Source organism: Gopherus flavomarginatus, chromosome 3, assembly GCF_025201925.1.
Source record: "Gopherus flavomarginatus isolate rGopFla2 chromosome 3, rGopFla2.mat.asm, whole genome shotgun sequence".
Taxonomy (NCBI): domain Eukaryota; kingdom Metazoa; phylum Chordata; order Testudines; family Testudinidae; genus Gopherus; species Gopherus flavomarginatus.
Window position 1 is genome coordinate 173,926,756 of NC_066619.1, and position 24,398 is coordinate 173,951,153.

Here is a 24,398-nt window from a genome sequence, read left to right on the forward strand (position 1 = left end):
TGGCAGATATAAAAAGTAAACTGAATTTCTTTTAAAACAGATAGCAGTAGATTTTCAATAGATCTAAAATGGAATAGCTCCATTGATTTCTATGAAACTACACTACATTATACCACCTGAGGATCTGGCCCATATTTTTAATCTTAAGGCTACTTATATTCTGCTAAATATTTAGGGTGGATTTTTTCATTTTAAATCATTACCATTCACCAGAATCAGTACAGCCACTTTTGTACCAACAACAGGAAACCCTATGATAAAATATCTTAACTGGATATTCCAGCAGACATCAACATTAAAACCCAATTTTTAGTGTTAATTATATTTAAATATGTAACAGAAAAAGATGCACTCACTTCAGCACAGGCTTTTAGGCATGTCTTTTTAAACCCCAAAAGTTCCAAAACCAACTTCTTTGATGGATCTACCTCATATGTTTTCTGTATTATGTGTCTCAACACAACAGAAAGACCAGCTCGACAGAATTTGTCATTTTCTTCAACTATAGCAGGTAAACAGCAGCTCTGGACAATCAAAGGCAGTTGACACCTTGCGATGAAGTGGACCTCTAGGTCCCCAGGCTGTGCTTTGATAAATAACTGGTCATCTGTACTGTCACTAGCAGGCACTAAGAAAACTTTGAATAATTTGCAGTCACAGTAGGACAGCAAAAACAAGGATACTGATGTGTGGAGAGGAAAGATGCAATCTTCAAATTGATGGGAGTAGGCCAGGTACAGATGTTCTTCAGTAACACCACCTTTCATTTTCCTTCAGAGCTGAAGGACCTGAAATAGAAGTCAGAACAATAATATTTATAAAGAATATAGCATTTAAGTTTTTGTTGTTTTTTTTAAAAAGACTTGAAATAATGACCATTGCACCTGTTTGAGACAGGTGATTTTAACATGAGACAAGCTGTCATGGTACAATTCCCCACGCTGAACCTTAGCGTCCAAAAGATGGGGTACCAGCATGAATTCCTCTAAGCTTAATTACCAGCTTAGAACCTGTAGCGCTGCCACCAACCAGGAATTCCAGTGCCTGGTACACTCTGGTCCCCACAAAACCTTGCCTGGGGACCCCCAAGACCCAGACCCTCTGGATCTTAACACAAGGAAAGTAAACCCTTTCCCTCATCGTTGCCTCTCCCAGGCTTCCCCTCCCTGGGTTACCCTGGAAGATCACTGTGTGACTCAAACTCCTTGAATCACAAAACAGAGAGGACAATTCACCTTCCTCCCTCCTTCTCTTTCCCCCTCCCAGACTCTCCCAGAGAGAGAAAGTAATCCTAACACAGAGAGAAAATTAACCTCTCTCTCCCCCTTCCCTCCTTTCTCCCCACCAATTCCCTGGTGGATCCAGACCCAATCCCCTGGGGTCTCACCAGAATAAAAAACAATCAGGTTCTTAAACAAGAAAAGCTTTAATTAAAGAGGGAAAAACAGTAAAAATTATCTTTGTAAATTAAAAAAAAAAATGGAATAGGTACAGGGTCTTTCAGCTATAGACACTGGGAACATCCTCCCAGCCTAAGTATACAAGTACAAACTAAAATCTTTTCAGCAAAATACCAATTTGAACTCCTTTCAGCCAAATACACATTTGAACTTCTTCCAACCAAATACACATTTGCAAATAAAGAAAACAACCATAAGCCTAACTTGCTTTATCTACCTAGTACTCACTAGTCTGAACTTATAAGAGCCTGTATTGGAGAGATTGGAGAGAAACCTGGTTGCACATCTGATCCCTCTGAGCCCCCAGAGTGAACAACAACCAAACACTAACAGCACACACACAAACTTCCCTCCCTCAAGATTTGAAAGTATCCTGTCCTCTGATTGGTCCTCTGGTCAGATGACAGCCAGGCTTACTGAACGTGTTAACCCTTTACAGTCAAAGAGATATAAAGTACTTCTGTGCTATTAACTTTTCTTATCTGTTTATGACACAAGCGTTTTTTTAAATATTTGCCAGTTCAAATAACAAGACGTGTACTGCAGTCCCCTCTGAGATATGAGTGATTGCACATGTGTATTTATATATATTTAACACCTCACAAATGAGCCCCCTTCACACTCAATGACTAAGGCCCCAATCCTTTAGCTATATTCACACAGACTTACTCATGTGCATGTATCTGCACTATCAAGGCCTAAGTGTGGAAAAGGCACTGTATTAAGCCACCCATTCTGCATTTAAACTCATCTATTCTCTGCTAATAGATGCTCACCCCCAAAAGCTTGAGGGAATATATTAGCAGTTATCTGTCATGAAAGAAAACAAACTGATCATGAACTAGAAATGAATAAGACTGAACTGTTAAAAATGGGTCCCTTTTATCCCTTTTTATCCCAGCTGTCCCTTTTATCCCTGTCTCCTGAGTGTGCATGGTCCTTCTGCACAAGCCCCAGCCACCTGAAGCTGACAGCCAGAGCACTTAAAAAAAAAAAAAAAAAAACACAGCTCGTGCCACTCTTAACACATTCCCACACCTCTCTTGGAAGGCCCACCCCACAGTTTGAGAACTGCTGGTCTAGATTCTTTTGACTTCCCAAATGTCTCCTATCCTTTCCAAATTTTTTCTGCCCCTTCTTCTTCATATGGCTGAGGTAAATGTAGAGCAACAACTATAATTTTACATTTAGATAGTTAAGCTAGACAATTGCATCTGGAGTAGCAGAGTGTTCTGCTGGCGATGCCTTCTTCGTATTTGTGAATTGGGCATTGAGTTCCATGGTCTGTTCTGGGTGACCACAGTCACACATTGGAGAGTCTTTAATTTTCCATTATTGCAGCAAGTATCCGCATCTGCCATCTGTTTGTGAGGATACAGCTTAAAGCTGCCCATAACCTTTGTGGGAGATCGAAGTCAGAGATCTTCTGTATGGGGTCTTTCATGAGGTGTTTATTTAGTCTTCTTGTGAATTTCATTCAGCTTTGTAAGCGTCATCAGGGTTGAAGTTTCATTGTTGATGATTAAATGCCTGGGTCCAAAAAAACTTGTGCAACTTCAAGCAGTGGTGAAGGATTAAGGGCCTGGTGGATGGGAAAACATTCCTTCTCCACAATCCTCTGAAATTTCTGAAGGGTTGTGGCATCATGGCAAATGGATAGGGGCACAATGTGAGACAGCACTCGCAGCCAAGGTGTTAGGGTCGAGTTGAGAGTTCCAGTGATGCACCGCATTGCAGTGTTTAGTTGTATATCAACAAGTATGGCTACTTCTGGTCCATATCGGTGCATAGGCTTTGGCTACGGAGTACACAAGGGCCATCACTGATGTCTGTAACACTGATGCTTATGCTCCCCAGCTTGTGCTTGCCATTTTCTGTACCAGGTTGACCCTTGTCTTCGTCTTGGCAGCTACCTTCCTCAGATGGTCGTGGGAGGTTAGAGCGTGATCCAGCTTCACTCTGAGACTGGTCGGAGTGAGGTCATGTCACACAGTGTTGCAGCAGAAGGTCACTTTCAGGGTGTGCTTAGTGTTCTTGTTATCAAGATGGAATGCAGTGACTGTTGTTTAGTGAGGATTTGGCTTGAGCCTCCATTTCCGGAAATATTCCTCTATGGTGTTTAGATTCCTGTTCAAGGTGGACTTTAGGTCACTGAAGGTGGCTGCTTGAGTTGCCAGGGCAAGGTCATCCGCATACGCAAATTTGCACAACTTCGTTGGAGGCATGTCACTCATGTGAAACCATCATTGAAAACTGTCAGAGCAAATACTGAGCCTTATGGCAGTCTGTTGCTGAGGAACTGGGGCAAACTGACTTTGTTGCCCAAGTGGACACGTAGCTGCCTGTTGCTCAGCATCATCCATAGCAGACAGTGTGTTTCATCAGGGGATAATCCTTGTGAGCTCCAGCATCAGGCCTTTAATCCAGACTGCCCCTGAAGCAGCATAAATTAGAAAACTAAATAACTTGCTGCAATTTATAGTGACAAAGTCTACTTCTTCCATACGTGTGACCTTGATATAATTATATTGAAATAATTTTATTTGTATTAAAAAACTTTGTCCATTTTGATTTATTCCTGACAAAAGGACGTCGGTTTTCTTAAAGCCCAATGCAGAAAAATACAATAATTAAAAAACAAAAACAATAAAAAATTGATTATTACATACATTTTTCTTTTTTTCAAAATAACCTATTTATAATTAAACTGTAAATTACAATGACCTATACTTAAATTACAACCACCTATTAAGGCCTAAGTTTGTTTTCTTCTTCCAATCTATGAATAAAAATAATATGAGAGAGCATGAATCTACTACACCTCTACCCCAATATAACGCTGTCCTCAGGAGCCAAAAAATCTTACCATGTTATATATGAAATCGCGTTATATCAAACTTGCTTTGATCCGCCAGAGTGCGCAGTCCCACACCCCTGGAGCGCTGCTTTACCGCGTTATATCCAAATTCATGTTATATCGGGTCGCATTATATCGGGTAGAAGTGTCGTTCTAAAAATCTGAAGGGCATGGTGGCCAAAAATAAGTACTTTAATTCATTAAATACTTAAAAATCTGTGTCATCAAGCATCCTCCTTGTTAGCAAAAAGAAGTACCAAATATAGTGTAAAAGTTACGTCTAGTTGCAAATCAACGTCTTAATGTCTTTCTTTAGGAAAATAACTACAAAGTACAAATTCAAAACAACCTTAACATTATTTAAATCAAGGTGTCCTGCCCCGATTAAAACGATAATTTAAATCAATTTGATCAAACTGATTTAACTCAATCAACCTTGAGCCTCTGAATGGTTTTATGCAATTTACTATTTGGTATTCTTAAAAATGTGTAAGCAAGCACTTCGCAATTATGTGAACAGGCACTCTAAAAGTCAATAAATATATAGTAGTCAGATCTCTCCGAGTATTATCATGCATTTTTTAAAAATCTGGTATTGCTCATGTGTGCGTGTGTCATAAACAGATAGTTAAGGGTTAATAGAACAGAAGTACTTCATCTCTCTTTTGCCTGTAAAGGGTTAACAAGATCAGTGAGCCAGGCTGTCACCTGACCAGAGGACCAATCAGGGGACAGGATCCTTTCAAATCTTGAGGGAGGGAAGTCTTTGTGTGTGCTATTAGTTTTTGATTGTTTTGGTATATTTATACCATGACAGCTTGACTATAGCAGTTGATTTTATGAGGCACAGATCTGTGCTTCTGAGATCACTATAAGGCCAACACAACGCATTCATGTAACCAGAAGACGGCATTAGTTTCTATACTACAAATGAAATTCAACTTCGGTAGGGTCATTCACTGAAGGCATGAGCATGCAAAATAAACAGACAAGCTGAATGCACCTCACGAATCCTATACATGTGCATCTCAAGCACACACAATTCATTTAAAGAGAAGTTTGACTTAATTAAAATAATACTCATGGCTCACATTAATATTCTTGTCATCATATGAAAAAAAAATCAATTCAATGTCCTTAATACTTCATTCAAGAGTCACAGTTTCCTCTATCAATCTTACCCTATTCGCAGGCAGTTTAAGAATTATGATGCAATAATTGTTCTGCACCACCACCTAATAAAATTCCCATCTACTGCCTTATAAATTGCAATTCATATTGCAATCTTTAGACACTAGATGGCACCCTTTTGAAGCAATCATTGTAGAAGCAAATACCACCACCAGAGAAAGGGTATCTTAACAGTACAAAAAAATGCCATTATGAATGTTTTGTACAGAAAGCAAATGACTCTGGATCAATATTATTCCTTTTAAAAAATATCTATTTAATAACATTACTATAACTGGGCCAAAACTGTTGTTCTAGGACTTAGGTATGAAAAAATGTCTAGTCCACCTTTGAGACTAAAGTAAAGATCCAAATTACTGCGACGGTTATATTTTGGGTTTTTTTTTAAGTGATTGATCACACACTTAGTGCAGCACTAGAGAGGACACTGTAAAGAGTATTGCTATGCAGTCTGGCTGCTCAGGCCCAGTTGCCAATCAACCAAGTTAACTCTGCAGTGAAAGCAATTCCTTAGCCGATTTCTAACAAGGTTTTGAAAACAGCTACTCAATGGAGAAGTAATGCCCACCCATGCTGCTGTTATTGCTTGCACAGAGTTTTCTGAAACATAAGGAAAGCTGTTTCCACAATCAAGTAGCAATAGAAACTGGGTTGGGTTTTTTGTTGGTAAATGATCATTTGAAGTCTCTACAAGTCTCGTAAAAGAAAAATCTTAAAAACATAAACCATGGACTTTCCACTAGCTATCTTAACTAATTTTTTTAAAGACATAATTATCCAGTGCAGCAAGAGATCTTTGAGTGTCATACATATTTATGATATGAGCCATTCATATAAAATGCCTTTATGTAAGTCTTAAAAGAGTACATTTACATTTAACAGTTTTTACACCTTCATGTGACAGTTGTTAGAAAAGTTAATTCCCTTCTCCTGGACGAAAAAAAACCTGAAAGCATAAACATTAGTAAATATTACGATTAACAGCTTTCAACAGAGGCAGCCATTGGAATTTAGAACTTATGTACACAAAAAATTGCTGAAACAACTTTGTTGATGATCATTAATCATTGCATTTAGGCAGTTTCAATCCAAAGTAAACTACGTGTAAATTATGAACTGATGAAAAATAAATTATTTTACGAGTGCTGCTGCTTTATAATATTGTAACACAGGTCTGAGCTCTGGAGCAGATAACTAAGGGACTAATCTTACAAATATTTAAGGCTTGTAATTAACTCACATGCATGTTTGCAGCTTAGGGTCTTTTCCCCACCAAAATCACTTTCTCCCTCAGATTAGAAGTACTGGAGGTTTATAGTGATTTTGGGAGAAACCACTCTCTTTTCAGCGTCTGTCATAACATTTTTTCCCAGATCTGGACCTTAGCATCCAAAATATGGGTGTTAGCATGAAAACCTCCAAGCTTAGTAACCAGCTTGGACCTGGTATCGCTGCCACCAGCTAAGAATTATACAGTGCCTAGCTCACTGTGGTCTCCCCAAAACCTTCCCTGGGGGACCCCCAGACTCAGATGCCTTGAGTCTTACAACAAAGGGAAATAACCCCCTCCCCTTGTTTCCTTGTTACTTCCTCCCAGGCTCCCCTCCCTGGACGACCCTAGGAGATTCCCTGCTTCCAGTCCTGGAAACACAAGTACCGAGAGATCTAATCTCTCCCCCTCACCCAGAGGGTATGCAAAGTCAGGCTTAGTAAATCTAACACAAAGAGATTTTCCCCTTGACTTTTCCCTTCCACCAATTCCCTGGTGAGTTGCAGACTCAATTCCCTGGAGTCCCCACTAAAGAAAAACTCCAACAAGTCTTAAAAAGAAAGCTTTATATAAAAAAAAGAAAGAAAAAGACATTAAAAATAGTCTCTGTAATAAGATGACAATATACAGGGTCAATTGCTTAAAGGAAAAAAATGAATAAACAGCCTTATCCAAAAAGAATACAATTTAACACATTCCAGCAACTACACACATGTAAATACAAAAGAAAACAATATAAACCTATTGTCTTACTATCCTTGTACTTGCAACTTGGAAACAGAAGATTAGAAAGCCTGGAGATAGAAAAATCACTCTCATAGCCGAGAGGGCACAGACACAAGACAAAGAACAAAGAAACTCACACCCAAACTTCCCTCCACCCAGATTTGAAAAAGTCTGGTCCTCTGGTCAGGTTCCCTATGTTAACCCTTTACAGGTAAAAGAACATTAACCCTTACCTATCTGTTTATGACAGCTTCTGAGATAGCTAATTTAGATCAGAGGAATTAAAACTCATTCTATGGAGTTGAACAAAGTAGGGTCCATCTAGGACAATATACTGTTCTCTGTCAATAGTGGACCTCCCAAAAATGTCATGAAGAGCTTCACTCATTTAGGAAACCACTACCAGCTGCTTGTCTACTCCTCTGTCCATCTTGACTTGGTCGCCTAGTGGTAGATTTCGTTTTCAATGCCAGAGAGTTCAAGTTCAAATTTCAGATGCTTTGACAGCCATGGTGAAATATACACCATCTTTAAACTTGCAAGAAGTCAAACTCAATTATCACAATAGTCCCTTCTGGAGTATATGAGTGAAATCCTGGCCCTAAAGAAGTTAACAACAAAACCCTCATTGACTCCAATGCGTCCAGGATTTCACCCTATAAATCTTAATTCTTCATTTCTCTTTTGTTGCTTTTGGAATCTACCACCTTTCTTAAATTCCACTGTTGTAGCACCACTGATGGTATTAGTGGTGACAAAAGAAGGCCATGCTTATGCTGGGGAGGGTTCGTACTGGTGTAGTTATCCCCAGGAAGCTGCACTGGTTCAAGTCACTTTTATACCAGTATGGAAAACCTGCACTAGGGTTTTCCACTGGTACAGCCATATCCATGTAACTACACAAAAAAAAAACAAAACCCTGAGTTCATAAAGGCTCTAGTACAGATCGGCCACCAGTATTTGAATTGCTATATGGTTTAGACCTTCCCTGAACAAGATTCAATGACACAGTGGTTAACACACAAGCAGCCACTCTATAACTAGTATGCCCACTATTGAAACAAAGGTGAAGCTGCAAAAGAGGTAATGATGGGGAAATTTTTAAAAAATTGCTAATGAAAGCACAGCCTAAGTGATCTCTCATCTTTGTTTTCTTGAATTCAGTTTATGAGATAGTTAAGATAAACAGCAGTATTAAACTCATTCTATGAAGTGAAACAAATTACATTCTTAATTAGGTCCACTTAGGACACTATACTGTTCTCTGTCCACAATGGACTCCCCCAAAATGTCAGGTTTCTTAAATTATTTTGAAGCAGCTTGAACTCCTACGGTCAGAGTGTGATTGTAGTTACACTAGTGCGAAGTAACTCTGCTGGTGTCAATACTTCACATTTACGTCATTTCAATCATGCTGGTCTCTAGTCTGCACTCCTCTCCCGCAAACTACACAAAAAACCGAATAAAATTATATTAAACAATGAACACCTCTTCTGATTCACCCTTATCTTACTTGGGTCTGTCTTGTAGGACGTAAACTCCGTTAGAACTGCAATATTATCATGCATACAGTGCCGAGTACCCTGCCAGCAGTTAATAAATAATAATAATTCCCCCACCCTTTGAATTTCACACCTCGCCTTACCATCTTTTATCATCCAGATCTTTTTCTCCCCACTTCCCTGGGCCTGCATTAAAAGGAGATTAATTACAATGTATCCTCTTCTCCCATACTACAATCTCCTTAACAGAGCCTGCTTGCCTATTGCTTTTTCCCCAGCTGCTCTCTTGTAGATTCTCAGTGTACTACAGAGTAGGAAACAGCTATCAGAGATTGCACTGAGAAAAGATGATAATAAGCACTTGCTGGCTGCAGACAGACAGAAGCTTAGACTGAGTGTAGACTCAGGTGCTGAGAGTCAGGCAGAGGAAGGACTAACCTACTACAGGGCTTCACTGCTTACAATAGGAGACTTTAAAAAACACTACTGGGGTGAGGGTAGCCATCTCTTCCTCTATTCCTACTGAATGTTGTTGGAATGAACAAAGTACAATAACTGGACGTTTCCCTTAAAATAATCAGCAGTAAACTAATTAACAATGTTTATATTAATGTGTCATCATTAGGCTTCTGAGAGAACATTATGTTAAGTTGAACTGTGGCACAACATTTCTCAGAGCTTTTTTGGAAAGTTTCAGAGTTCTTTGCAGAGAAGACAACACTATATTGGCTCATATTTGGAAAGTTATTTTTGCAACCAGAGTGGCTAAGACATTTTTTTTAAATTAAATCTTAAATTCTCCAGAGTGTTTGACAGAGGGAAAAAAACTTTGTACCTTTTTAGGCACATTATCACTGTCCGTTTCATATCTATGCTTTAGACTATGTCTTCCCAGTAGAGAAAAAAACATTGTTCCATAAAAATTACTCCAGTCCTTAATATCTTAATACAGAATTAATTTTCAGAATATAGTTCAAACAAGGTTAAATCAAAACAATTTGTTACAGAAAAAGAATAAACCTCTAAAGAGATATAACAGGTCACCACAGAGTGTTTGGGTTGTTTTTGGTTTTTTCTTCGCTCTTAATATACAGCCTATAGTGACAGAGCATCAGAAACCTCCATACAAGTTTTAAAGATAATCTGTAGTAAATGGAGAAGAAGAAAGAAATTTGTGCTCATGCCCTTTCTTTTTGTTTCTTTATGATATGTAAAGGTGGTCTGAAAGTGGGGGATGGGAGTTGTTTAATTTAAGTTAATTTAAGTTAATTTTTCTTGTTTTTCATATAAAACGTTCAGGTCATGGCAAGGCTGGAAGATTCTGTGATAACTGGAAAACTACTGAAATGGTGACATCACAAGAGCCAAGAGAAATCTGAACAATTGAGAGGGGAAGAGATTTTTAGTCAATGTCTAAAACTTTTTGTTTTTAATGTTTACAGACATGTAATTTCAGTTTCTAAAATCCCAAATAAAATGAGCACTGTTAAAGATTCAACCTCCTTGCTCTTTCAATTAAGGTGTTTGAAGTCTCAATAAAGATCCGTGAGACCTCCCAGAGGGTTCTCCAGCATAACCAGAAAAGACAGTATTAGACATTCCTGATATTTATAAAACAAAAAAATTAGGGGAAAAAAACCCTTCAAAACAACAAACTTTTCAGGCCTTCTTTATAAATCATAAAAGCAGCAAAAAAGACAAGAAGACAATTGCTGAAAAAATCCTTTGAAGATCATCTTTAAAACACCTCCAACTTCTATGAGCAGGTAATCTATCACAATTCCAGTTTCAGAGAGGAGTGCTAGGAAAACCTTTCTCCCTTGCTTACACAAATCAGTTTGCAAAGAATTGGGAAGTATATTTTCTGACCTCTAACTTCCACAGTCAACTGTACCAACTGCACAATTATATGCTCAGCGTGGTCTCTCAGTTATATTTTCCATTCATCTGTGAAGTCTAAAGGCTTAGATTAATCCAGCAGGTTTCTCTTGCTCTCACTCTCGCAGACATAAAAAACCCTTTCGCCATGAAACAGATAATTCATTACCTCAAATATCTAGGAAATTTCTTTATTCAGCCTCAGACAGAAGGTGGTGATCAATGCAAAGCCACCTGCTACGTTCAAAAGCACCTATTTTTTATTCCCAGTTAACTGTTCTCTCAAATAGGAACTTTTCCACAATCCCTTTAACACTGCAGTTTCTATAGTTAATGATACTGCCTTCATCTTATTTTTTAAAATGACAACTGTACATGAATACTATACAAGGACACATTAAATATAGTTAAAAATCTAGTAGTTCACATAAGCCTACACCAGGAAAGTTACCATATTGCTGACAACGGCTCCAGTTGAACACAGTAAAAGTACATGTGCAGACCAGTACAAACCATGTTCAGCATCATTTCAGAAAAGAAAATCATAGTTTCTGTTGTTTATTCTGGTCTCTACTTGCTGTTCAACCATGTACAGACACTGCTGATGCTCACTGCAGCAACAGTTAATTTTCCAAGGTTACACTAGCTAGGCCATAGTGAGTTTCACTGGCACCTCCTGCTGGAAGCACTAACCCTTTGCCTCATGTCATCCAAACCACATGCTCAAAGTGATCTAAATCAGATGCTCGTTCACTGGCATTTTCCTCTTCTTCTTCCAGCTTTAAGTTTCCTTTTTCTGTCTCTTAGCAGAGTTGAGCAATTATAAATTTTAGCAAAATTGGACAGGAAATAATTATAGAGATTAGATATGCACTTTCAAATAGTTGTCATCCCTTTGAAAAACAGAATGCAGTAATGGGAAGAGAACTAAGAGGAGGAAGGAATTTTTTGCTGATCACCTTTGTGTTCCAGATTGGTTTGGTCGTTATTTAACACGAGACTTTTTACATTTCCTCTAGCACAAGAAGTTTGAAAGTGTGTAAAACAGAAATGGCAGAGTCATTATTAAACTGTTCCAGACACGATGGGCTCTCACATATGCCTGTAATTACTGTTCAATAATTATATACAGTTATACTTGGCTCTTGTTTCAGTAAACAAGCAAAGTATTTTTATTAAGTGTCAATAGGTGACATAGGGATGGGACTAGTGGGTTTTGCAGTCCAGCCTATCACATTAATTAATGAATAATTAAACATAAAAAAAGTTTTAAGAGATATTGTCAGTTCAAGTTTGTCCCAAATTCAGGGCTCTTCTGAAAAAAATATGATCATGAAAAATATGTCTATGAACAAGTCTTTAAGAAAAAGTGGAAAAAATTATTTTGAACAAATCTCTTCGTGTCTGCAACCCATTTCGAGTGTTCTTAGTAGTGCATGAGAACCAAAAGTAAACACTAACTGAAAGAAAGTGAAACTGATCAGTACTAGGGCTGTCAAGCGATTAAAAAAAATTAATTGTGATTAATCGCACTGTTAAACAATAATAGAATACCATTTATTTGAATATTTTTGGATGTTTTCAACATAGAGTAGTGCAATCTCTTTATTATGAAAGTGGAACTTACAAATTTAGAATTATGAACAAAAAAACTGCATTCAAAAATAAAATTTTAGATCCTGCAAGTCCACTCAGTCCTACTCTTGTTCAGCCAATCATTCAAACAAGTTTGTTTACATTTGCAGCAGATAATGCTGCCCACCTCTTATTTACAATGTCACCTAAAACTGAGAACAAGCGTTCTCATGGCACTGTTGTACCTGGTGTCGCAAGATATTTACGTGCCAGATGTGCTAAAGATTCGTATGTTCCTTCATGCTTCAACCACCATTCCCAGAGGACATGCATCCATGGTGATGACGGGTTTTGCTCGATAACAATCCAAAGCAATGCAGACTGATGCATGTTCAGTTTCTGAGTCAGATGCCACCAGCAGAAGGTTGATTTTTTTTGGTGGTTCGGGTTCTGTAGTTTCCACATCCAAGTGTTGCTCTTTTAAGACTTCTGAAAGCACGCACCACACCTCATCCCTCTCAGATTTTGGATGGCACTTCAGATTCTTAAACCTTTGGTGGAGTGTTGTAGCTACTTTTAGAAATGTCACATTGGTACCTTCTTTGCATTTTGTCAAATCTGCAGTGAAAGTGTTCTTATCATGAAATATATGGCAGAATGTGGGTAAAACAGAGCAGGGAACACATAACCCAAGGAGTTCAGTCATAAATTTAATTAATGAGTTTTTTTTTTAAAGAGCATCATTAGCAAAGAAGGATGTCCTCTGGAATGGTGGCCGAAGCATGAAGTGGCATACGAATCTTTAGCATATCTGCAGTGGCAAGATGGAACCGGTCCTTACTGGTTCGCAGGAACCGGTTGTTAAATTTAGAACCCCTTTTAGAACCAGTTGTTCCAGGACAACAGGTTCTAAAAGGGCTTTATTTAACAAAAGCTCCAGCAGCTGCCCACCCCGCCCCGGCCCCAGCTCTCTTCCCTCTCCTCCCCTGAACACTCCGCCCCTCTTTTCCTCCCCGTCCCCTGCTTCCCGCAAACACAGGCAGCAGGCAGGTAAGCTGGGGAGGAGGGGCGCGAGGAAGGCTCCAGAGAGGGGCGGCATGGCCCAGTCCAGTCCCAGCCGAGCGGCTCCGGCCCAGCCCTGGCCCAGCTCGGGCCCCGCGGTGCCGGTGCTGGCCTTGGTCCCAGTCAAGTGGCTCCGGCCCGGGCCTTATGGCGCCAGCCCCAGCCCGGCGGAGTGGCTCCAGCCCGGTCTCAGCCGAGCAGCTCCAGGCAGTGCAGTAAGGGTACAGGGAGCAGGTATGGGGTGTTGGAAGAGGACAAGGGAGTTCGTGGGGTTGTGAGGGTGTGGATAGGGGTTGCGGCGGTCAGAGGGCAGGGAACAGGGGGATTGAACGCAGGCAGGGGTCCCGGGGGGGCAGTCAGGAAGGAGCAGGGGTTGGATGGGGCTGTGGAGGGCAGGCAGGAGTTCCAGGGGCAGTCAGAGGACAGAGAGAAGGGGTGGTTGGATGGGGCAGGAGTTCCAGGGGGCCACCAAGAATGAGAGGAGGGGTTGGAGGGGCTGTAGGGGGCAGTCAGGGGACAGGGACGGCAGCTGGATGGGGCAGGGGTCCCGGGGGGGGGTATCAAGGAACGTGGGAGGTTGGATGGGGCAGGAGTCCTGGGAGGGGGGCATGACCCCCTCGTGGGGTGAGGAGGAGGGAACCTGTTAATATTTTGGCAGCTCATCACTGCATATCTAGCATGTAAATACCTTGCAATGCCAGCTACAGAAGGGCCATGCAAATGCCTGTTCTCACTTTCTGTGGCATTGTAAATAAGAAGAGGGCAGCATTATCTCCTGTAAATGTAAACAAACTTGTTTGTCTTAGTAACTGGCTGAACAAGAAGTAAGACGGAGTGGACTAATTGTCAACCTTTTATTTGGTTCATTTGGTGATTTCCCTGTTTCTTAATTGCTAATAGCTCTGCAGTGAATGCTAGTTATGAACATGTCTGGATCTCTTAGCTATTCATGTATCATACTGGCAAGGACTGGGTTCCTGCATTCTGCCTCGTCCCTTTACCAGAAAATAACAACCGACTAGTGTTACCAAGTAGTGGAGAGTCTCTATTAGCTCACGTAGCAGAAATCTGTGCTGCAGGACTTAACATCCAGGATTCAAACCCTGCTGACAGACTTTCCTGAGGGTTGTTACATTCACAACCTGGACCGTGGTCTTTGCCACGCATCCACGGCAGTGGGAGCTATGGAATTAGCTGCCTAATACAGAGGGTTCAAGGGGTTGGGGGATAGTTCCCCAAACCCATGCCAGCAAAACCCATGGGAAAGTAAATGAAAAATTAAGGGTGAATGCCCCAGGCCCCTGTGATGAGTGACTATGGTCACCCTCACATACCAGAGGACTCACCATATATCCTCAATACTTGCCCCTCACAAAGGTTCATGTGCCTCAGCAGTTCACCCTACATCCTCAGTATTTGCCCCACACGGCAATCCCTGTGCCCCAGGGCTGCACCCCACATCCTCGGCACCTGCCCCTCCCCGTGTCCCAGGGAGGTTTCACACAACATCCTCAGCACCTGTCCACACCACAGTCCCAGTGCCCTAGGGATGCACCCCATATCAACGGCATCTGCCCCTCTCTGGGGTCCCTATGCCCTAGCAGTGCACCCCATATGCTCAGCACCTGCCCCACACCACAGTCCCTGTGCCCTAGAGATGCATCCCATATCCAGGGAACCTGCCCCTCCCTGGGGATGCTCCCCATATCCATGACACCTGCCCCTCCCTGGGGGCCATATGCCCTGGGGGTGCACCCCACATCCTCAGCACCTGCCCCACACCATAGTCCCTGTGCCCCAGGGATGCACCCCATATCCACGGCACCTGCCCCTCCCTGGGGTCCCTATGCCCTGGGGGTGCACCCCACATCCTCAGCACCTGCCCCACACCATGGTCCCTGTGCCCTGGGGGTGCACCCCACATCCACAGCACCTGCCCCACACCACGGTCCCTGTGCCCTAGAGATACACCCCATATCCACGGCACCTGTCCCCCCCGGGGTCTCTATCCCCTAGGGGTGCACCCCACATCCACAGCATCTGCCCCACACCACGGTCCCTATGCCCCACAGATGCACCCCATATCCACGGCACCTGCCCCTCCTCGTGTCCCAGGAGACTTCACCCCACATCCTCAGCCCCTCACTGCTCAGGGCTCGGCTCCGCTTACCCCAGCCCCGGCCCCAGGCAGCAGACTCCCCTTTCCCCCAACTCAGCCGCTTCCTCCTTGGCTCCGCCTCTTCCTCCGCACGCTGCCGCCGCGGTGCCTCCTCCCGCCGGCCCTTCCCGCCGCCCGGGCTCCGCTCTGCGTCACTCGCCGGGCGCCGGGGACCGGCAGGCGGGACGGAGCCAGGCCAGCGGCGAGGGGTAAGGAGCGGGCGGAGGCTCCTGGGAGGAGCCAGGTGAGGTGGACCCAGGGCGGCAGCAGGGCCGAGGACGGGTCGGGGCACAGGCTGCGCCCCCCCCATACCGTCCGTGAGCCCCGCGCTGGGCCTAACTCGCGAGCGGCCGGGCCGAGCTCGGCGCTGCACAGCCCTGGCAGGGACGGAGCCCGCGGATACACCCAGATGTACCGAGCTGCCCCGGTCCAGAGCCGAGGCTTCCCTCCGGGCCCAGCTGGGAGTCGGGCTCAGGCTGTCGGATCAGGGGGCAGCGTCGTGTTATTGCAGTGCAGGGGGGCTGATCACTGGGCCGAGCAACTCCCTCGCTTTCGACTTGCTGCTTTCAGCCTTTTAGGAAACTTACCACCGTACAAACCAATGGTTTATTATCGACCTAGTGACGAGGCCCTTTCCCTGCCCCCCTTGTAATGCTGAAGTTCCCTTGTAGGAGAGTGGCCACTTTATTTTGCTTTAATCTTCAGTGCAGTTTTGTTTTTTGCTGTACACAATGAATCATTTCCCTGTTCTGCCACACACATGCACATACTTGATTTTCGTAGATAGTGTTGAGTTTAGGTCACTATAGTAACTGATAATGGAAGGTTCTCATTAGCTGTGTTCTTGGGTGCCGCTGTTATAAACAGCTAGCAGGAACTTGTTTCTGTGAGGGAATTGGTCCTAATAGGTCTTTTCTAACTCTGATTGTATGATTTTTGAACTTCACTTGAATACTTAAATCTCTTTCAAGATTAAAACACATTCTCCTTTGAAGACACAGTCTGTAGCTTCACACCTGAGTTAAATGCAAACTAGTTAAATGGTTAACACTGGAATAAAACTGAAAGATTTGCCTCTGGACAGTTATACTTTATTTGTGGTAGCACCCCATCATGTGATAAGTGCTTTCCATATAGAGAAGAAGGCATAATCCCTGCCCCCAGGAGCTCACAATCTAAAACCAGACAGCAATGTTGAGGGATTAGATCAACAAATATTCAGTTAAGAATACATGTAATTTGGGCATAATGTGTCTTCATGTGTAGCATAGCTTGTTTAAAATTTGCAGTGGTGAAAGACTATAATCTCTTTTTGACCTTTAAATTTTGATTTTGTATATTTTAAAAATTCTCAAGACAAGGAATTAGTAGACTTCAGATCACTGCTCCCTTCTTAAAGGGAATCTAATATAAAGCTGTATTTGACGCTGGTATGACTGCTGCTGGTATATTCTGTCCAATTCTGGTGTCCACAGTTCAAGAACAATTTTGATACATTGGAAACAGTTCAGAGAAGAAACACAAGAATCAATAAAGAATTAGAAAACGTTGTATAATGAGAGACTTCAGGAGCTCTCAGTCTGTTTATTTTAACAGAGGATTAAGGGGTGATTTGACAGCAGTGGTCTATGAGTACTTGGTGAACAAATACTTAATAATGGGCTCTTCAGTGTAGCAGAGAAAGGTATGACATGATCCAGTAGCTAGAAATTAAAGCTAGACAAATTCAAATTGGAAATGAGGCATAATTTTTTTAGCAATTGGAACAACTTACCAAGGGTCATGGTGGAGTCTTCATCGCTAGAAATTTTTAAATCAAGATTGAATGTTTTTCTAAGAGAAATTATGGGGAAGTTCCGTGGCCTGTGCTATACAGGAAGTCAGGCTATATAATGACAATGGTCCCTTCTGGCCTTGGAATCTATGAATGTAAATAATCCTTACATCCAAAGTGGTATATTAAGAGGTTAAAATTGTGGCTTTGTGATTAGTCCCCGAGTTCAGTTTTAAGCAAACTTGATCCTGCATCTGAAAATCTTCATGAAGACAATATCTAAGGACTCTCCAGAACCTGATGTAATAAACAATTTGCCTACTGAAACTCACAAGGTGGTGCGTTGATTAGGAATGGGTGGGGAGGATAAACCATTGAGATATAAACTGAAACAATTAACCAATGACCTAAATCAACAAACTATAACATGCACTCAGGCAGCATCCAGTATCTTTGTGGCCTTTCCCCTAAGTGAGGCAGTTTTTAGGCAGCAATCAGTAAGTCAGGGTTATGTGAATGCAGAAGCAAAGTCTGCCCTCAATCTAGGTTCTCCTTCAGCCTGTCCGTCTACATACCCTCCTCTCCAGAAAAATCTCCCCAAGATGGACACTGCAGGATCACCTCAACCCCTTAAGCATTCCCCTTCTTTTCCAGGACCCACTGGTGAAAGAGATGGACCAATACAGTGGCATGTGAACTAGGGCAAGAAAATTAGAAAATAGGAGCTAAAACTGAATCTGAACAGCAATTAGCCTGACCTAATACAAACATGAAAATGTGTAGTTGTTAGAAGCAGGTAGCCTCCAAGAGAATTGTTGGGGTTCCTGGGCTAGCAGGGTGAGAAGGGAGCAATTATAGAAAAGCTCAGCTGATTCTTTGCATCTTTCTTAATCACAAAGGAACCTTTGGAGACCTATGCTCTAGACCCCTACTTTTCATGTAATAAAGCTGGAGGTATTCTTTGGGATTGAGGTTTCAGAAGAGGAGGTGCTTGAATAAATGGATAAAGAACAAGAAGTCACTGGACCAAATGGTGAAATCAGAGTTCCCAAGGAACTTATGTGGCTGAGTTGCTAACAAAAAATTCAGTGTAATTAACATAATTCCCTCTCTATGAGGACTGGAGAGTAGCAAATTTAACTTTCATATAAAAAGGCAGTGGGATGGTCCTGGTAATTACAGACCAATGAACTGCACTGCAGTACAAGGAAAATTGAATATAAAACACAAACCAGCACTTATTCTGCAAAGGAAAATTATTAGGGCTGTCAAATGATTAAAAAAATTAATTGCGATTAATCACACAATTAATTGCACTGTTAAACAATAATGGAATACCATTTATTTAAATATTTGTGGATTTTTCTACATTTTCCAATATATTGATTTCAATTACAACACAGAATACCAAGCGTATAGTGCTCACTTTATATTTATTTTTATTACAAACATTTGCACTGTAAAAAACAAAATAGTTTATTTCAATTCACCTAATACAAGTACAGTAACATCTCACTTAACGATGTAGTTGTGTTCCTGAAAAATGTGACGTTAAGCGAAATGATGTTAAGCAAATCCAATTTCCCCATAAGAATTAATGCAAATAGGAGAGTTTAAGTTCCAGGGAAATTTTTTTCACCAGACAAAAGACTCTCTCTCTTTCTCTCTCTCTCTCTCTCTCTCTCTCTCTCTACATACACACACACACAAAATAAGTTTTAAACAAACAAAACTGGTACAAAGCGATTGTGAAGCTTGGTTGAGGTGCTGAAGTCAGAAGGTGGGATATTTCCCAGGGAATGCCTTACTGCTAAATGATGAACTAGCAATTGGCTGAGCCCTCAAGGTTTAACTCGTTAGTGTAGCCTCACACTCTATAAGGCAGCACAAATGGAGGGAGGGGAGACAGCGTGGCAGACAGAGAGACACCCTGTGTGTGAGAGAGAGACGTGCATTGCACCTTTAAGTACCAGCGTACTTAAGTACACTGCCTTTTTAAGTTGCACCTTTAAGTACCAGCGTACTTAAGTACACTGCCCACTCTTAAGTACACTGCCTTTTTAAGTTGATCAGCAAGCTGAGATGGCAGCTGCTGCCAGGAAGCTCCCTTCATCAAGCCCTGTCATGTATCCCCCTGCTCTATGGAAGATGGGGTAAGTGGGGAGCAGGGGGGAAGGGGACACCCTGACATTAGCCCCCCTATTAACTCCCCTTCTCCCCCCGACACAGCAAGATGGAGGCTCTGGGGAGCAGCTCCAAGACAGAGGGCAGGAGCAGCACATGGCAGTAGCGGGGAGGGACAGCTGAACTGCCGGCAATTGATAGCCTGCTGAGCGGTTGCTGCACAGGGATCTTAGGGGAACAGGGGGCTGATGGGGCTGCCGATCTATCCAGGTTCCAAGCCTCCACCAGCTGGCTGCAACGGGCTGCTCTTCCTGCAAGCAGTGGACAAAGCAGGCAGCTGCCAAGCAGCATTATAAGGGAGCATTGCACAACTTTAAACGAGCATGTTCTGTAATTGATCAGCAATGAAACAATGTTAACCGGGACGACTTTAAGTGAGGAGTTACTTTACTGTAGTGCAGTTTCTTTATAATGAAAGTTGAACTTACAAATGTAGAATTAGGGACAAAAAATAACTGCATTAAAAAATAAAACAATGTAAAACTTTAGAGCCTGCAAGTCCACTCAGTCCTACTTCAGCCAGTCGCTTAGATAAACAAGTTTGGTTGCAATTTGCAGGAGATAATGCTGCCCACATCGTGTTTACAATGTCACCTGAAAGTGAGAATAGGTGTTCGCATGGCACTGTTGTAGCCAGCATCGCAAGATATTTATGTGCCAGATGCACTAAAGAGTCATATGTCTCTTCATGCTTCAACCATCATTCCAGAATACATGAATCCATGCTGATGACATGTTCTGCTCAATAACAGTCTAAAGCAGAGGAGACCGACACATGTTCATTTTCACCATCTGAGTCAGATGCCACCTGCAGAAGTTTGATTTTCTTTTTTTAGTGGTTCGGGTTCTGTAGTTCCCACATCCAAGTGTTGCTCTTTTAAGACTTCTGAAAGCATGCTCCACACCTTTTCCCTCTAAGATTTTGGAAGGCACTTCAGATTCTTAAACCTTTGGTGGAGTGTTGTAGCTATTTTTAGAAATGTCACATTGGTACCTTTTTGCATTTTGTCAAATATGCTGTGACAGTGTTCTTAAAATGGACATGTGCTGTGTCATCATCCAGATTGGTATAACATGAAATATATGGCAGAATGTGGATAAAAGAGAACTGGAGACATACAACTCTACTCCAAGGAGTTCAGTCACAAATTTTTTAACAAGCATCATCGTCATGGAAAGATGTCCTCTGAAGATGTCCTCTGAAGCATGAAGGGGCATATGAATGTTTAGCATATCTGGCATGTAAATACCTTGCAACGCCAGCTACAAAAGTGCCATGGAAATGTTTATTCTCACTTTCAGGTGACGTTGTAAACATGATGAGGGCAGTATTATCTCCTGTAAAAGTAAACAAACATATTTGTCTTAGCAATTGGTTGAACAAGAAGTAGGACTGAGTGGACTTGTATGATCTCAAGTTTTACATTGTTTTGGTTTTGAGTGCAGTTATGTAACAACAACAAATTTACATTTGTAAGTTACACTTTCACGATAAAGAGATTCCACTACACTACTTGTATAGGGTGAATTAAAAAATACTGTTTCTTTTATCATTTTTACAATGCAAATATTTGTAATAAAAATAATATAAAGTGAGCACTATACCGTTTGTATTCTGTGTTGTAATAGAAATCAATATATTTGAAAATGTAGAAAAACATCCAAAAATATTTAATAAATTTCAATTGGTATTCTATTGTTTAACAGTGTGATTAATCACGATTAATTTTTTTAATCACAGTTAATTTAATTGCGTGAGTTTACTGCGATTATTCAACAGCCCTAAAAATTATATTGCTCTAATTTACTAAATAATGGATAAAGGAGAACTGGATAATATAATTTATTTGGACTTCCAAAAAGCTTTTTGGGTCCCTAATGAGAGGCTAAAAGCCTTTCTGTGAAAGGCCGTGCTCTGTCATAGATCTAAAACTGTAAACAAAGAGTAAGAATAAAAGGTAAATTTTTAGCCAGGCAATATGTTATATTGGGCGGTGGGTGCATGCAGTTTGCTAGAGTGGGTATTTAATATATTGGTGATCTGAAAAAGGGGTGGGAAAAGCAAAATTTGCAGACATAAAATTATTTAAATAGTCAAAACCAGAGAAGACTGGGATGAATAGTGGAACCAAAAAAACACAGGTGGATTGTCAGCATGTTGACAAGTGAAATTTAGTATTGACAGCTACAAAATTTTCCTTCCAATACATTTCACCTTGAACTATTAATTCACATTTCTGGATTCTAAGGTAGCTATTTCTGAAGACAACCTAGATTGTTATTGTAAATGAAAAAGCGCTTCTTGATAATTAGTAGTAGTCAAAGCAGTAAGCAATGTTAGGTTTTAGAAAGAATGGGATTGATTACACTGCACTGTTAGAATACTGTCATATAAATCAGTGGTGTGCCCTTTCTTGGAATATTGTGTTCAGTTCTGGCACCCTATCTCAAAAAAGATGACATAAATAGGAGTTCAGAAACAAGTGATGCAAATAGTTAGAGGAGTGGCGAGACTTCCATATGAAGAGACGTGAAAAAGATTGGGTTCATTTAGTTGAGAGAGGAAACGAATAAGAAGAGACACAAAACTGATATACAAAATAATAAGTAAAATATGAACAGTAAAGTTGATGCTTCTATTTATCCTTTTCAATAATATAAGAACAAAAGGACCTTTAAACTGAGATTTAAATGATTAAATTTAAAATGATAAAAGCAAATACTTTTTGCAGATAGTACATAATTAGTGTGGAACTCATTGCCACAAGATACCATTGAGGCCAGGATTTTTATAGGCTTCAGAGGGGTATTAGACGTAAATATGAATGAGAATATCCTTGGTTTCACTATATGGGGTGGAGGGTTTTTGGTATTTTGTTTTCTTTAAATTAGAGATATAAGCTCTCAGGCCTTACGCAGCCAACCACTGACAGCAGTTAAGAAATTTCCCATAGCGGGAGGTTATTTCATAATTGTCCATTATGGGGTTTCTTGCATATTATCGAAGATACTACTTATATCACCTCTATTACCATAGTATTTGAGTACTTCACTGACTTTATTTCTCCGCATAACTGTGCAGCATAGAAATATTGTGATCTCCATTCGACAGATAGGGAACTGAGGCACAGAGTGACTAAGTGATTGGCTCAAGGCAGTCTGTGACAGGGGGAAATTGAACCCCAGTCTGCCAAGCCCCAGTCTAGTGACCTAATCACTGGATCGTCCTTTCTTTCATTACTGTAATGTTTGTCATACTAGCCACTGTAAATGGCAAGATGCTGGACCAGACAGACAGTGGGCCAATATAAAACTTCCTATGTTTTTGTGTTCCAGTAAGAGACCTGTGCATGTAAGGAGAGCAGATCATCAACCTTATTTTTGCAGATCAAGTCCATTTTTAAGTTAGCATATGAGCATCCCACTCTGGTAAATAAATTTTCCCACTTTCTTTATCTTAAAAAGCAACAAAATAGATCTTTTTTAATTGAAAATTCATTTCCATGCTGAGCGCTTGTGTGCCAAGTTTCAGCCTCTGCATATTTTAAATAGCCTTATAAACCCCCTGAAAATGAGAGATTACAGTAGAGACAGACAAATTCTTAACTGTGACAGTACTAGTATGCATCATTATTATTATATTAACCTTGAAGTCCGAAGAGAGAAAGCCATGGTATGCAGATCAAAGGATTGAACACAAACAGTGCTCTTTTTTTAACAATTCCTTGACAGAGGCGTTCTTAAAAGCTGAAGTTAGAATTAGATCTACAAACTGTTACCTGTTAGAAAACAAAATTGTCCTTGTGCTGTTGGACTCAACATTGCTTATAGACATTTTCTCAGAGTTCTTTTAATTCAAGAAATCACATTTAGCCTGACGGCATCCTGAGTTTGGCTGGTTACTAATATCTGTTCTGACCATGTCAATATGTTATATAGAGACTTGTAAACAGGAAAACTCACAAGAAAGGAACGTCAAGTTCCTCAAGCAGTGCATTATTCCAGTGTCTGTGATAAGGGTTCTATTATCTCACATACTTTGTATCTTTGGGTATTTAACAGAGACCTAGAGATACAGGGTATGCTACTGAAACGCAGACCGTAAATACTGAACAAAGAAAAAGAGCAGGTAATACAGCCCACAGATCACAAGAGTGGCCTGAGCAGTTACCATAGGTGGATGTATATGAGAGGAGGGCAACTGCTTTCCATGTGCATTGAATTCCATTTTTATAGACATCAAAGCGAAACTGAGTTGCCCTGAGATGAGCTTACACTGTAGTCTTTGCTTGATCAGTACAAAACCAGAGTTACTGGTGTTCAGGAGATACTAGTAGAAGTTCTGTGGCCACTGAGATATGATTTGACAAGAAGCAATGATTAAGGAATAGAGAAAAGGTTCTGAACAGGATTCTTAGCTCTCTGCTGGGTCCATTGATAAAATCCTTATGAAGTCTATTATATGCTGAACTCCTTGATGATCTTGGTAGAGTGATTCTCTAGTGTCTTGTGAAAGCCCAGCATGTGATAAAGACTCCTGAAGACTTCCAGGCAAGCAATGATGGAGCAGCTTGTCACTGCTGGTGGATTGTCCAGAGAGGTTAAAGCTCACTATTTTCACTGCGCTTAACATAAAAAAGAATTCAGTCAGGCAAGGCTCTGCAAGCTGGAACCAGAGTACGTGTCCAAGCTGTATTTTTTCGGAGAGTGGCATGAACGCTCTTTTAAAAGAGTTTTCCAAATTATAGGGTTAGAAATAAG

General features: G+C 41.1%; 3 protein-coding genes across 8 annotated transcripts in view; 2 read left to right on the forward strand and 1 right to left on the reverse strand.

The window, feature by feature from the left end:
• The window catches only part of GSTCD (glutathione S-transferase C-terminal domain containing), a 153,372-nt gene extending 136,888 nt beyond the window's left edge, over positions 1-16,484 (reverse strand). The window contains exons 1-3 of one of the 6 annotated variants that reach the window (XM_050944508.1): positions 15,692-15,737; positions 14,210-14,296; positions 357-788 (exon numbers count right to left, since the gene is read on the reverse strand). In XM_050944508.1, the coding sequence (XP_050800465.1) occupies positions 357-767 (411 nt within the window). In that variant the 5' untranslated portion in view covers positions 768-788; positions 14,210-14,296; positions 15,692-15,737. Of the gene's footprint in view, positions 1-356; positions 789-14,209; positions 14,297-15,691; positions 15,791-16,094; positions 16,117-16,266 lie in introns of those variants that run through there. The other 5 variants (XR_007773244.1, XR_007773243.1, XM_050944509.1 and 2 more) reach the window with 5 other exon arrangements.
• Positions 1-24,398, forward strand: part of PPA2 (inorganic pyrophosphatase 2) — a 456,033-nt gene that overhangs the window by 6,308 nt on the left and 425,327 nt on the right. The window lies entirely within an intron of this gene.
• The window catches only part of INTS12 (integrator complex subunit 12), a 30,910-nt gene continuing 22,312 nt past the window's right edge, over positions 15,801-24,398 (forward strand). Inside the window, exon 1 of the mRNA XM_050944517.1 lies at positions 15,801-15,888. The gene's annotated coding sequence lies outside the window, so the exon portion shown is untranslated. The remainder of the gene's footprint in view (positions 15,889-24,398) is intronic.